Source organism: Pomacea canaliculata, linkage group LG4 (assembly GCF_003073045.1).
Source record: "Pomacea canaliculata isolate SZHN2017 linkage group LG4, ASM307304v1, whole genome shotgun sequence".
Lineage (NCBI taxonomy): Eukaryota > Metazoa > Mollusca > Gastropoda > Architaenioglossa > Ampullariidae > Pomacea > Pomacea canaliculata.
In genome coordinates this window covers 17,729,659-17,743,415 of record NC_037593.1, presented here as the reverse complement: position 1 = coordinate 17,743,415, position 13,757 = coordinate 17,729,659, and the positions used below count along the sequence as shown (strand labels likewise).

General features: G+C 39.1%; 2 protein-coding genes across 2 annotated transcripts; both read right to left on the bottom strand.

Moving 5' to 3' along the window:
* Positions 1-1,902: 1,902 nt before the first annotated feature.
* Positions 1,903-9,221, bottom strand: LOC112562596 (60S ribosomal export protein NMD3-like). Its single transcript, XM_025235930.1, has 15 exons — positions 9,062-9,221; positions 8,564-8,698; positions 8,205-8,298; positions 7,556-7,636; positions 7,210-7,338; positions 6,696-6,786; positions 6,500-6,578; positions 5,980-6,076; positions 5,060-5,177; positions 4,675-4,817; positions 4,127-4,242; positions 3,882-3,954; positions 3,515-3,615; positions 3,116-3,186; positions 1,903-2,687 (listed from the first exon to the last, which is right to left on the bottom strand). The coding sequence occupies exons 1-15, from the start codon at positions 9,103-9,105 to the stop codon at positions 2,554-2,556; spliced, it is 1,506 nt and encodes a 501-aa protein (XP_025091715.1). The 5' UTR covers positions 9,106-9,221; the 3' UTR covers positions 1,903-2,553.
* Positions 9,222-11,272: 2,051 nt separating this feature from the next.
* LOC112562603 (60S ribosomal protein L19-like) lies at positions 11,273-13,684 on the bottom strand. The gene is made up of 5 exons (XM_025235944.1): positions 13,612-13,684; positions 13,154-13,260; positions 12,377-12,620; positions 11,589-11,699; positions 11,273-11,443 (listed from the first exon to the last, which is right to left on the bottom strand). Exons 1-5 carry the CDS (start codon positions 13,614-13,616, stop codon positions 11,317-11,319), a joined length of 594 nt encoding a protein of 197 aa, XP_025091729.1. The 5' UTR covers positions 13,617-13,684; the 3' UTR covers positions 11,273-11,316.
* Between the last annotated feature and the right edge of the window lie 73 nt (positions 13,685-13,757).

Here is a 13,757-nt window from a genome sequence, read left to right as displayed (position 1 = left end):
GTGCTGGGGGTGGCCAAGCGGAATCCAGATGAAGCAGTAAATCTTGCAAGGCATTGTGGTTGCAGGGATGGCGAGGTGTAAGTGTTAATGGTTCACTGTGTCTATTAAGACAGCCTGCGCTGCCTTTCAAGGGGCAGAAGTTAATAAGCAGAGGCACATACGTATCACAGAGTTTGTTCTTCTATGCTAGTTATCCCTGGGATAACCTTACCTTCCCCTCAGTACAAACGCCTCATGACGGGAACTTTGCAGATACAGACCTGGTCATGGTGCTAACGAAGGACCCAAAGAAATATTTCGCGCAGGCAGCTAGAGGTGTCTGTCTGAAGGGAATTGGAAGCTGTGACTGATGTCTGCAGACCGAGGTCACGGCCACTAAGATGGCCTCTGGACTCGCCATCACCGCGACCCTCTCTCGTCGCTCCTCGTCAAGACAGGAAACGAAACGTGGGGATGCTTAACTGCTGCCATCACGCACCCTGTTCGGGATCGACAGGGTGAAGGCGAGGGTCAGAATGTGAGCGACACTGTCACGCAGACGTTGGCACCCGTCATCGTCATTTGCGTCTGTGCTTTCTCATCCCCCACCCGTGTGTCGCCTTCTGAAAGTTCACCTCTCCTAGGGATCAGTGGGCATACAATGAACTATTGAGCTTAGGAGATGATCTAATGAGCCAGTAGAGCAGCTCAAGATGAATGACTTGCCGGGTGTTGTTGGCTCCCATGTCCACCTGTGTAATGTGTTTACTTTCTTCAACGAAATTAAAAACAACAAAACAAAAAAAACCTATCTAGTGTGTGCTTCTATGAGAGAGACGCGTGGTGAATAAATTCTAGCTAGAAAAGGCCAGGGCAAAGGCCCGCCCGCCCGCCAGTATATATACTGTATATACAGTATTGGGTAAAACTGAGTTAACTATATTAGTCCGGCCCTCTAAAACCATCCCAATTTCTCATGCGGCCCCTTGAGAAAATTAATTGCCCACCCCTGAGCTAGACCCTAGCGAAAAATATTGTTTTCTGGAATTAATGCTGTCTACAAGTTTGGCAGCTGAAAAAACTCAGAATCTGATTTAACAGGGCTTTTTTTTTTTTTTTTTAAAGTACAAGTTTAACAGCAGAGGTAACGTCACGAGACGATTGATTTCAAGCATCTTCGCTGCAGTCACCGAGACTACCTTTGGTCACGTGACGGCAAATAACAACGAGCTAGGGCATGCTACTATGTTGAGAATGTTACATCCGTGGTCTTGTCACGCGTATCGCAGGACACCAGTCTAGTTTCGGTTTCGTTGTCACGGCCCCAGCCCTTGTCCCCTTCCTCCTGCTCTTCTTACCTTCACGCATCACCAGTTTTGACTGCTCCCCCCCCCGCCCTCTCTGGTACATCCTGTCTTTTGTTTTCTTCCTAACAAAGTAATTTCTTCATTTCGACTGCATGGCATCCCACACCGATACTTGCACACCACAAAGAGGGTGTATTCTCTGTTTGCATATGTTTATACAAGGAAAGTTCTTCCAAAGCAATATTGAAACAAGTTGGTAAGGGGAGTGGGCTATTGGTGTTTTACGCCGAGCCAACGACTAAGGCTATATCACGGCACGGCAGCCACTCCTGTAAACACACATGCAGAGAAAGAAAAGATGCCCGAGACGAGAGCTTAACCCAGGCCTGCCAACACTCACAGTATTAGTGACAGGCGCCAACCGTTGCGCCTCCGGGACCGCCTTTGGTAAGAAGAGAAAGGGAAGTGGGGTAGAGATGGAGGCTGACACACTGAAGAAAAAGACTAATCATGGCTTCTACATTGACTGAGCCACCGTGTGATTACAAACACTGAAGTAAGGCCCTTTCCTCTACCTCATAGACAAATAACTCACGGAAAAATCACAAAGATTTACTTCCACTGTTTTTTTTTTTTTAATAACAAAGGGATTTGTATGAGATAAACATGATCAGCTAATCATTCCATGTTAGAATGGTTGGACAGCAATACACTTATATTAACCCCAGCAGATATCTAGTTGTTCTTTTTAAAATGTTTGAACTAGAAAAATGTTCAACTAAATTTATACCCTAGGATATCCTTTTGGAACACTGAAATGTGAATGAAAAAGCGCTCATTTCAACCAAACCTGTTGTCACATCAGTACTGTGCACAATCCTTATCTATCACACCTACAGTAGCTCCACAATGCTTGGAAAACTAGCATTATTCGAATGTCACATCTTTACACAAGTAACAATTTTGTGTCCTTAGGTAAATCAAAATGCACTTGAAAAAGATCCCAAGCGCTCTATTTCTGAGAATTTAAAATCAAAGGCATGTAATCCAATCCTTTATTACTTGCTGTACTTAACTTCAAATACTTGCAACAATCCATTTGAATAAACAGTAAGAAATCTCCTATGGCTGGAGTCCAACAATGAAATCCAGAATGAACTATAAAGAGCTCTTCCCATTTCCGCCAAACCAGCTTCCAACAATTGTCAGGTTTACTCCATCAACGGTCCCCTTCCCATCATCTACATCGTCACTGACGATTCTTTGCTCACTCCATCATGGGGTCTCCTTCCCCACCAGTAGCATCCTCGACAATGTGCAGGTCCTCCAACATCTCCCCTAGACTGATGAAAGGCACTTCTTCGTCATCTGTCTCTTCCTCAGCATTCAGCTTGCCGGCATCTGTCAAAAACGCAGGTTTGTGAGACAACTTTGGCAATTACTGTAAAGACCTAGCAAATTTCTTTAAAGAAGGGTAAAACTACAGCCAATACACCAGTGTCTCTTTTCTGCAATTTTCATTCCTTTCTGCCTTTTATCACTACCATTTCCACCACTTGTGTCACATTAATCTCATAATAAAACGAACTTTGCGCAAGTACACACATTTAGAAACTGTGGAACAAATTTCACTATAATTTTGTAGTAAAGATGTATAAAATACTTTTACAATAGCAAAAGAACAACCTTTGAAAATTATAAACTCATCATTATGACTATGCAAGTGGATATTTCTATTTGAACAGCAAGACATAGATGTTGAATGATCACTGATGGTGTGTACATGAGAGTGCATTTATATTAAATGTGTATGCTTTTGCATGTTGTACCTTTGTAAATATTGACACCTTGGCGCAAATCTTGATCTTCCTCGAGGTCTTCTAGGAACTCAACATACTCACTAAAACAAGTACAAGAAATATTTTACCCCTTGTAACATTGTTTGCTTACAAGCAAAATAAAAAAAAAAAAAAAAGAAATGCAGCAAACCAATTACTATCCTTCTAAAATATTTTCTTAACCACCTCTCAGTACATGAATCTTGTCATTTTAAATGCACATTGTTAAAAATAATGACATCGAATTCTAAAACATGTCTAACTGATCTACATTTCAATGCTAACCACAATTCAGACTATACATAAAAAGACTACTCTAGCGCACATTTATGTAGTAACTTATATACATATAAATTATATAATGCATCGAACATTCTGTGAGGAACTTACTTTTCTTGACTTTCTGTTTCTATAACATCAGCCATATGCTTGAGTTTCCACTTGCGGCGACGATTCCGCTTAGTTCTGTCAAATACCTTTTTCACAAGCATCTATACTCAAACACAAATGAATCACATTCACATGCATGCAATCACACACACACACACAAACACACAAACGAGAGCTGAAATAACATGAATTTGTTAACACATATAAATAAGGTGCATAATAAAGGCATTATATGTTCATTCCCAATAAAATAAAATGGGGAATATCTCCTTCAAGGACAATCTGAAATGAAACATATCCCTACCCATTATCTCATGTTTCAAAGATTTGCCTATTTATTCATAATTTAGGTGCAGCTATCACTCACCACATCAGGTACTCGACTCGCAGGCAGTTGTTCAAACTCTGGGTGGTTGAGGTTGCAGCAGGTGAAGTCGTACCTTATAACACATTTTACAAAAGTATGCTTACTAACAGGAACAGCAAAAAGAAAACAAAAGAAAATAAAAACTACAATACAAAAAAAAAAAAAAGAGTTTAGCTTTACCAAGGTTTAGTAATAGTGCATACAAGGACAGGATATTAAGTAGATTCAAATGCAAGATAACTTACCCCAGAACAGTGTCACCTGCATGCAGCAGATGGCCAAGGTGTGAACGTGTGTGAAACTGATGGTCATTGCTTCCAAGGTCGCTCATTCTTGCCACCCACACATCAACCAGGAGATGCTGAACATGCCAATATATACATACACGCTGAATATGTAATGCTATTACATTATAGGATCCACCACTGCAATCCTACACTCTGTCTTTGACAAAACATACATGAAAATGCCCAAGCAGAAACAGGTGCATGCTCTAACTTGCATCCACTCTTGCCTTAATATTCTCTCTTTTTCTGCGTTCTATGACAATAACAATTTTGTATAACATGAGAACAAACTGATTCTCTAACAGTTTCCATAACTATGTATTAATGAAGAAACACCAAGCTGCAAGATGTACAGATGCAAGTCACCAACAATTTCAGGTTATTTTTTAACTTTTAACCTTTTCTGTTCTCCCTGTTCCTCAACAGCCTGTCACTAAATGTTTAAGACAGAAACACAAACAGGACAGTCACAAGCATTATTGAAGATGAAAAAAACGCCAACAAACCTTAGCCGAAGATGGAACACGATGTGGCTTGTCTTTGCCTTCAATCCGCTCCACATTCATCACCATAAACTCGGTGAAGTTGCGTGGTCCCACAAGTGGTCGAAAGGGCATGCGCCAGAACATCTGACTGCTCATCTCGGCAACTGAAACAAATTAACATTGCTGCAGACTTTTGATCCATTTCCCTAGGAGTGAGGTGGCCATCATTCTCTTGGTTCAAGGTTGAATGCTAGTTTTAAGCCATGTCAGCAACATCATGGTAAGAAAAGTGAAGGTACAAAAAGTTTGTACTTCAAACTATCCCCCACCGCCACACACACACACACAGACATCTATGACCCAAAGCAATTACAAAACAAAACTAAACAAAAAAAATTCCACTTACTCTGCAGAGTGGCTGGGTCTATAAGATGAATGCAGTGAGTGACTCGATAGCAAATACACAAACGGCTGATGCTGCCAAGATGCTGTGCTAACTTGGATGGCAGACACACAATGTTGTCCTGCAATACACAGTCAAGTGACCCACATTATAAGCAAATATTACAACCATGTTGCTTCCTAGAAATGTATTCATGTGAACAGTGACACTCTAAATGAAAATGCAGAAAAATCCCTCCAAGAACACTCTAAGAATGCAAGAATTCATCTGTGCAGAGATCCTTATAAAAAATTACCACATGGTGGGTCCTTATACCTATGTGACATGCATTTTCAAATGCCTCTGTTTCAAGCCTACTTAAGTCAATAAATAAATAATAGGATGTCTCTCCAGAAACCTTCAGCTTCACCTTTTTGAATTAACCTGTGCAAATTGTGGAGGAAGATACAATATTTTTGACACTGCAGACTGCAATTTTAACACTAACAGGTGCAAAAAAAAATTTTCAGAATGTTCCATCTTCACTAAATTTCATCACTGTGCATGATGTATGGTCCTTTAGTTGATGTTAAGAAGAAAAAAATAGTTTTGGAAAGTTTATTTGATATACCTAATTTCCATTTGATGTGGTGTATAAAGAGAGATACAGATATGAAATATTGATTTTTTGCATCTTTCATCACAACTCTATTTTGCTACCCTTCGATATACTAATGATTTTTCTTTAATTAAGCAAATTTTGAGTGCACCTGGCTAGCCATGTCAAAGTCAAGATAACATTCTGGTGGGTGTAAATAAATAATCTATCCAAAGAATCTGGCTATCAAACAGATATTCACTCCCACACTAGCAAGCCCTGACAACACAAAATCAGTGAAGAAGCATCTTCATGCAAAGATGTAGGAAATGTTACGACACTTTACCTTACATACTGGTACGATATCTACTGAGAAGGTGTGCTTGAAATTGTAAGTGTTGTTGTGCACATCATGTGACACCAGCTCCTTTGCTGTTGCGTACCTGTATTAAAAGAAAACTTGTAGTTGTTACAAGTACTGAAAGGTTCAAGACAAAAAAAAAAGTTTTCTTCTGTAACTTCATCCTTAAAACCCCTCGGAAGCAAATACTCTACTTACTTCTTACCACATGCAGTCTTTTGACAAAACGCAGGTCAATATATTAAAGAGAAACTTCTGAGTTATAAAAAATGCTATGCAACTTGACTGGTTATATCAGGGGTGCCCAACCTATAGCCTGCGTCATACATCCGGCTTACTCATTTTAATCAGACAACAAAATTTCATTTTTAATGTCATGAGTCTGGCAAAACCCCCAATGGCCATGTTCTGGCCTGCAAGATTTTATATCATGTCCAGTATGGGCCTTGGGCGAAAAAAGGTTGGGCACCACTGGGTTATATTATGAAAGAATAAACATGCTTACTTGCAGGGCACAACAGCAGAAAGAAAGTCAACTAGTTTACGGCCATCATCTTGCTTGACAAAGTAAAAGTCCAGGCCATCTGGAGAACACACCACAATGAAAATGAAAACATGCACAACAGACTATGATAAAGCATGTGTACCTGCATGCATGGCAGTATTGTCTTTTTAAACGGAACAGACACAGCGAAACTCACCTGCCATAGGCTTGATGTTGACCGTATTTGAATGGGCACGATGTTTTAGGATAAGTTGTTCAAGGTAGAAGAAGGTTTTCTTGTGATCTGCCTGCATATTAAAGAAAATTTAAATAATTGTCTTGTGTGTACATGTTTGTGTACACAAGAAGTATGTGTATGCATGAGCATAGGTTTTCTGCTATGATTAGTTTTGCTGAAAATGATGCACCCCACATTAATCTGTGGATCTAATCTTTTAAGACTGAGAACTATTACTTGTCACCATCATCATCATTGCTGCAACTATAAGATGAAGACATCTTTTTAATTTCCATAAAGATGATCATAAGGCAGCCGAAAATCGTTCTTTGGTGGACATTTTCAATGCACCAACTACTGCATGACATTCTTCTGATGGTTTGTATGAAATAAAACAAGTAGACAGCAATCAACAAAATGAGTCGACCTTGTGCTTTTGACTGCCTAAACTGCTGTGGATATAACTACATGAAATCTTAAACTTACACCTCACCTTCTGTCTGACCTGTACCACTGCACGCCAGAAGTCCTTAGCTTCCACGCGGTGGCAGTTCTCACACATATTGTTCTGTACCACATATTCCACTACAAAGATCTGCTGCAGCACTGCACCACTTTGCACCTAAAGAAACACCATGACTGCCATTATGACTCACACTCAGCAGTCAAATGAACTCTACAGAAGCAAAACCACCACCATGAAGTTTCCTTCACTTTTCTTTGAACCCTCTACCACAAAGGCGACAAACATCAACATGAAACCAGTCATCTCTGTCATCTTATGCACACACACACACATGCACAGAGTGAAATAAATGTCTAGATCTTTCATCACTTACCTCCTTCTGAACTGTGAGTTTAACTTTGATGCGACGAGAATGGGGCTCCGTCCAAATGAAACCAGCATCTACCAGCCGAACCTGCGAGAGAATTTTCATCACCATTAGGTCATATGGCATGTCAATCTAACAGTCAAATTTCTCTAAACACTTAATGAATGGATGCAACAAGAAAGAAATGAGAAAATTGTTTTTCATAAATTGGTACAATATGCATCTTTCTTCTGAGTAATAAATTTTGAAAAGGGGCCATTTTAAAATATTTAGTACATATGGTGCACATTGAAGTTTGCCAAAAAGAAAAAAAAAAACAAAAACAAAACTTAACTTGTTTTATTTTGTCTCTCCTTAAGCAAAGAATAGGGTGGAAGGGAAACAAGAAGAGGGCAAAGAAGCTGACAACGAAGACCCCCAAACATTTTCAAATGAAGAAATACATCGAGAAATATAACTGATATTGATTTGATTTTAGCTATATAGCCTATATAACGTATGTCTGTCATTCTATTCTACAACTTAACTAGGGTAATGCAGGATTGTGTTTTGGGTCTCATAAATAAACTGCAGAAATTTGCAAAATAATTTAGAATATTACTTCACAGCCATTTAAGTGAATGTTTCATGGTGCAAAGCAACAAGATCAACTCACTCTGTTAAGTCCTTTAAGTTTTTTCAGGCAAACTGATAACAGTTCCCGTGACTCAAGCTGTGCAGCAATCCATGTAGATGGTGGCTGCAAATATCTGTCATAAACAAAAGGCTAAAAGTAAGATAAGTGCTTTTGAAGGTCATTTGGAAAAAATAATGTTAAGTTATAGCTTTTATGTAGTTATTTTAATTTTAAAAGTCTTTTAAATTGAAATGTTAATTCTCTACATGAATGTGTAAAATAGTACTACAAGTACTACTGGTTGTCACATTCACAAGTGATCAAATGCTTTACAGTATATTGAAGATACAGATGTGCCATAAAAATGAGCATGCGCATCTTGGTAAAACAAAACGCACCTTTCACAACTCTGGCAGAAGTACAAGACACCCTGTTTTGGAATTCCCTCTGTGATGTCTTCCTTTGTACGCAAACATGCAACACACATGTTGCTTGGGTTTGGCTCGATTGGGGTTCCACAGTCACAACACAAGCTAAAATAAAAGTAGATTCACGTGCTTTGAATCTAAAGTACTTTCACATATATAACTCTAAAATGTTATAAATACAAAAAAAGCTCAATAAAAAGTTCGATTTTGAATTGCATTCTCTCAGATCTGGCAATTTTATAAATAGCAGTTTCAATAGTTCTATAAAATAATATGTCTGCTACTAATTTTTGATATAAAGCACACCTTTCTCAAGTATTTTCGAGGTATCAATAATAATTAACATTACATGAGCCTAGCAGTAATTTTTGCAAGCATGCTGTACATTTGGCGTCAAGTGTAAACACACACACACTATCAGCAAGATGTTCGAATTAAAGATCAACAACATATACAAGAAATACATACATGAAATTTGTGGACTTTGCGGTCCCCTCACCAATGTACTCCATGATCTTTAGTCGGTGAGAAACACGTTGGCTAGCGAATGACTGATATGTCTACGTTATCAATATGGATACCCTGCCATGTGCAATGGGAAGATCTCGGTTGCCCCCCTTTCTCGAACTCTTCAGTCATAAGATGAAGCAGGAGGAGATAACAGATCCATTATTTATTGTATTAATATAACGTTATAAAATATAAATGCATATACTTCACACGAATTTTTGTTCTTTTTAATATCTTGGACATTAGATTCTACATCTGGCTGTTAAATCTCCCCTAGTGTTTTTGCTTTCGGTTTTATTATCATCTATTTTGTGAAGCTGATTACATAAACCAGGGCTGGCTAGCACGGTGTGACTAAAATGCATGAACGCGATGGAAAAAAAATCAGTCTTTGAAATAAGATTTTTTTGAAGATAAGTTTATTCAACAAAAGACATGCATAAGCTACAAAAACTTCAATGAAGGCTATCCCCATCACACCACGAAACAATAGCATTAATTCTTTCACATGTGTGATGTGTCACACTCTGACATCTTCAGTCAAATAACAAATGGACTTTAAGCTTGGATACAAGCATGGTCCGTATTAGGTATATGGTGCTTGGATTGGCGGTCATTATAACTGTCTTCTATGACTAAGGTCTTGACCCACGAACTAATATCCTATACACGTCCTTGATTGACCTGATTTGGTGATGGAGTCTTTTATGCTTGGTATGCACTCTTGCTGTCACCCCGTGCCGTTTCTTCCTTAATGAATCGACATTGGCCCTTGGAAGGTAAGGCGTGGTGGAGAAGAGACGGGCACCGCCCCCACGTAAAACTGTCCTCGACCAAAAGTGAGATCTCTAACACCTCACTCCCCAACAACCTGGAAAGGTTAGGGGACGCTCTTAGCCCTCGATCCAGGCTCCCTTTCCTGATAAGGGGTGATCCATATAGCGCATACTCACGATCATGGCATTGAGAAATGAACGAGGTATGGTCGTATGGACAGCATACAAAGGACGGAAGGGTAAACAGTAATGACAACTAGATAACGACACATAGAATCGAGCCACAAGAACTGAGAAGAATGTAACGTCAACCTTTCTTTAAAACAAAAAAAAAATTCGAGGAACATGGTCGGGCCCCCTTCACAGCCGCGGGATGGGTACAGCATCTCCCCTCTCGTCAAGACTGGGGGAAGGCAAAGGAGATAGGCTTCCCCAAGCCGGCCAATGAGTAATGGCTTTAACAGATCACTCCCCCTTGACCGAAAGTTTATGAAACTTATGTTATCACTTACGATCTATCGTTAGCGCTGGACGTAGATAGTGAGCCATCTTTGACGTCCTCCAATGTGATCGTCTGTCCTAACGGTGCTGCCATACCAGACCTAGATTCTCTGAATCCCCGCATGGCAAGACTGCCCTAACACCAACCTTCTTTAAGGAAGCAGAGCGATTGAAAACGAAGATTAACTCCTTCAATTTTAGTCTCACGTTTACAAATTATCACAAGAAAACTAAACCCTAATACTTTTAAGGAAACCAATGCTGTTACTTTGCATATTTGCCATGCCTCCAGTCACTTTTAACTTGTTTTCCTGGCTTGATCTTTTTTATTCACAAAGGTATGAGCTATCAAATATTTTGTTTCAGAATCATTTATCTAAATCAACAGCTGGCACAGATTTTGAGTAAGCATTGTCAGTTATGGCTTTTCATGAAACATTGCAGACTTTACAGTGAAGTGATTTGGAGACGGGTGAAAATGTTTGTCACAGGCAGCTTCAAGTTAAAAAATAAATGATGGAAGGAATGGCAAGATTGAAATATGGACATGCATGTACAAGAATCAGATGCTGAATGATTTTGTTTCAGAGTCACAAAGGGTTCCTCTCCTGATTCAGTGCTGCATAAAATCATTAGCACATATTCCACTGGCATCAAATGTCAGTAAAAGATCAAGTTCATGAGAATTGTAGGCTTCAATATTATGCGAGTACAGCAAGAGGCAAACAAGCACAGGTCAATTTTAGGTTTCCATTTTTGGCTACAGGCTTTTCCCTCTGCAATCAGCCCAACATTTTGTGACCAGCTAAGTGTAAAAATGCAAGGACTTCCAAGATAGGAGCACACAGCCTTTTTCACATTCATGCATACACAATACAGCTGAAGACTATAATAAAACTCTTCCCCTCTTTATTAAGACTGTTCATGATTAGCAATCTATTTCTTTGGAGCTTCATCTTCCTTTGCAAATGTCTTAAGTAGCTCCTGCTTTTTCTGGGCAATGCGTTCCTCACGCCTCTTGCGTGCCTCCTTGACTTTGGACCTACGAGCCTCTGCCTGGTCACTGCAACACACAAGTAATGTTAAAACAATAAATGTTAGAACCACAAGCCATAGCCATTAAAGTTTAGTGGGTCAACACCCCTCCCCCAATCTTCAATGCAAAAAACACTGCCATATTTTGAAATATTTTTGACCAAAAATATTACCTAAGCTGCTTGGTTCTAGCTTTCTCAGCCTTCCTCTTGTGGATGAACTCCATAAGGATACGCTTGTTCTTGAAGCCATTGCCTTTGCTCTTCAGATACAGCTCATGGTATCTGCAAAGTAACATAAATCAGCATAAGAAAAAGGTATGATAAGAAGCCACATAAAATTGAAGAAATCCTTAAGTTCTTACATGTGAAAACCAATGAACCAGATTAACTGTCATAATGGACAGCTTCCAACGATGCAGGTTTTATTTCTGTAGCATTTTTTTCGACCAGTGACATCATAATCATGCCACCAGAGATACCAAATGCATGCTAAACAAAAAGTCTACAATTTCCACAGGCAAACAACAAATGAAATCCTCAAAGTTCTTTTATGTGAAAACCAATGTTACGTTGATTAATTATCAAAGTGGACAGCCTCCAACGATGCAAGTTGCATTTTTTAAACTGGCAATGTCAAGAGCACACCTATGGAGATACCAAATGCAGGCCGAGCCAGAGACCAACAATTTTCATAGGCAATGTCAGCTGAATGCTCTTAGCAAGCCCTTTGTTATAAAACATTTCTTTCTATAAAGATATTTCTAAAAGACTGAAAAATGGCAACACACCTGACCATAAAATGTTACGACATAAAAACAAACACAGAATGATATCAGGCACCAAAAATATAGCAAAACAGTGCATCAAAGAGTAATATAGCTATGTCCTTTTGTTGCATTTCATTATAATTTTAACAGCCACCAGAAATACCAAATGAAAACAAGCAATATAAAACTTACAAGTGCTTGTCAATCTTTTTAGCCTCTCTGTACTTGCGAAGAAGATTTCTTAGGACTCGCATGCGACGAATCCAAAGCACCTTCTGAGGCATGCGGGCGTTTGCAGTACCTTTACGCTTACCATGTCCCATGTGACGGCCTTTTCTGCGTGCCAAGGCATTCTTGCGAACTCGTGCACGAGAGTGAACCTTGACAGGTTTTCGAATGATCAAGCCATCTTTAATGAGTTTTCTGATGTTCTGACCTGGTGACAAAAAAGCATGCTTAATAAAAACAAGGAGAGTGAAACTGTAAGAGGAATGCGTCAACTAAATAAGGTCTTTTTTGCTTAATGTTAAAACTCATTAACCAGGCAAACTGTCACAACACAGCTTCCAACGATGCCAAGTTATATTTTTGTTGCATTTCTTTTGACCAATGACAAAATAAACAGCATGCCATTGGAGATACCGAATGCTTGGGCAAAATTTAGCGAAAAAAATGGACCATCATGAAAGCCATTGCAACTTTTGGGGTCTGCATTTGCTATACTATCTAATGCATTAAGCTTAATACTTAAATATTTACCTTAACATATGTATACCTGTTGATGCTTATTACAAAAAAAATTTCATGTGTTGTTTTTAAATGAGCGTTTCGAACCCTTTTATGGCTCCCACTTTGGTTGATATACTACGTGGTAGAACAGCACATATTTCTTGGAAAGACGAAACAATTCGAAACGCCGTCAGAGGGTTAAGGGCCAAAGAGAAAAAGAAACACATTACGAGAACTTACGCGAGTTGGCGTTGGCGATTTCATTAGTTTCGTTAGGATCAAGCCACACCTTGTTTTTGCCACATTTAAGAACGGCTGCAGACAACCTCTTTTGCAGCCGGAGGGTACTGTAAAAAAACACCTTAATCTTTAAGGCACTTATTATGTTTTGATTAAAACAGTATAAATTATTGCTTTTTTTTTTGTCGCTACCGCTTTAAAGTGCAGCATGCGTCATAAAAGTGGTTGGTTAATAATACTGTCACATGCGATGAACTTGTCCCGTCAAAGAGTGGCGGCCATATTTCCCCATGTGGTGCAATATTTTATTTTCTCTAAACACTAACAATAAGGTTGGAGGGCATAAATTCAAGAGATGAAGGTTACAACTTTTGCAACTGTTACTGATAAATACGATTTTCAAGGTGTAACCTTTAAACAAAGAGGGGGAAACCAAAATGATTGACTAGTACTCATACCTCATTTCTGCTGCTATCACGTTTTACGTTAGAAAGGAAGTTGAGGAGTTTTCTGGGATAGAAAGGCATTGTGGGAGATCGCGGTTGAGGAAGAATCTTAACATTAAGAATTGACTAGTTCTAGACAAAAGTGTCTTTGTGGTGAA

Excerpts from the sequence above, each read along its gene's own strand:
- LOC112562603 (XM_025235944.1), bottom strand. Across the intron at positions 11,700-12,376 it reads AAAAAGATTGACAAGCACTT|ATACCATGAGCTGTATCTGA; the intron begins GTAAGTTTTATA and ends GTTACTTTGCAG. Across the intron at positions 11,444-11,588 it reads GCTAGAACCAAGCAGCTTAG|TGACCAGGCAGAGGCTCGTA; the intron begins GTAATATTTTTG and ends TGTGTGTTGCAG.
- LOC112562596 (XM_025235930.1), bottom strand. The coding sequence starts at position 9,105 with ATGGAGTACATTGGTGAGGGGACCGCAAAGTCCACAAATTTCAT. Across the intron at positions 8,299-8,563 it reads TTCTGCCAGAGTTGTGAAAG|ATATTTGCAGCCACCATCTA; the intron begins GTGCGTTTTGTT and ends TGTTTATGACAG. Across the intron at positions 2,688-3,115 it reads AGGTGTCAATATTTACAAAG|ATGCCGGCAAGCTGAATGCT; the intron begins GTACAACATGCA and ends CGTTTTTGACAG.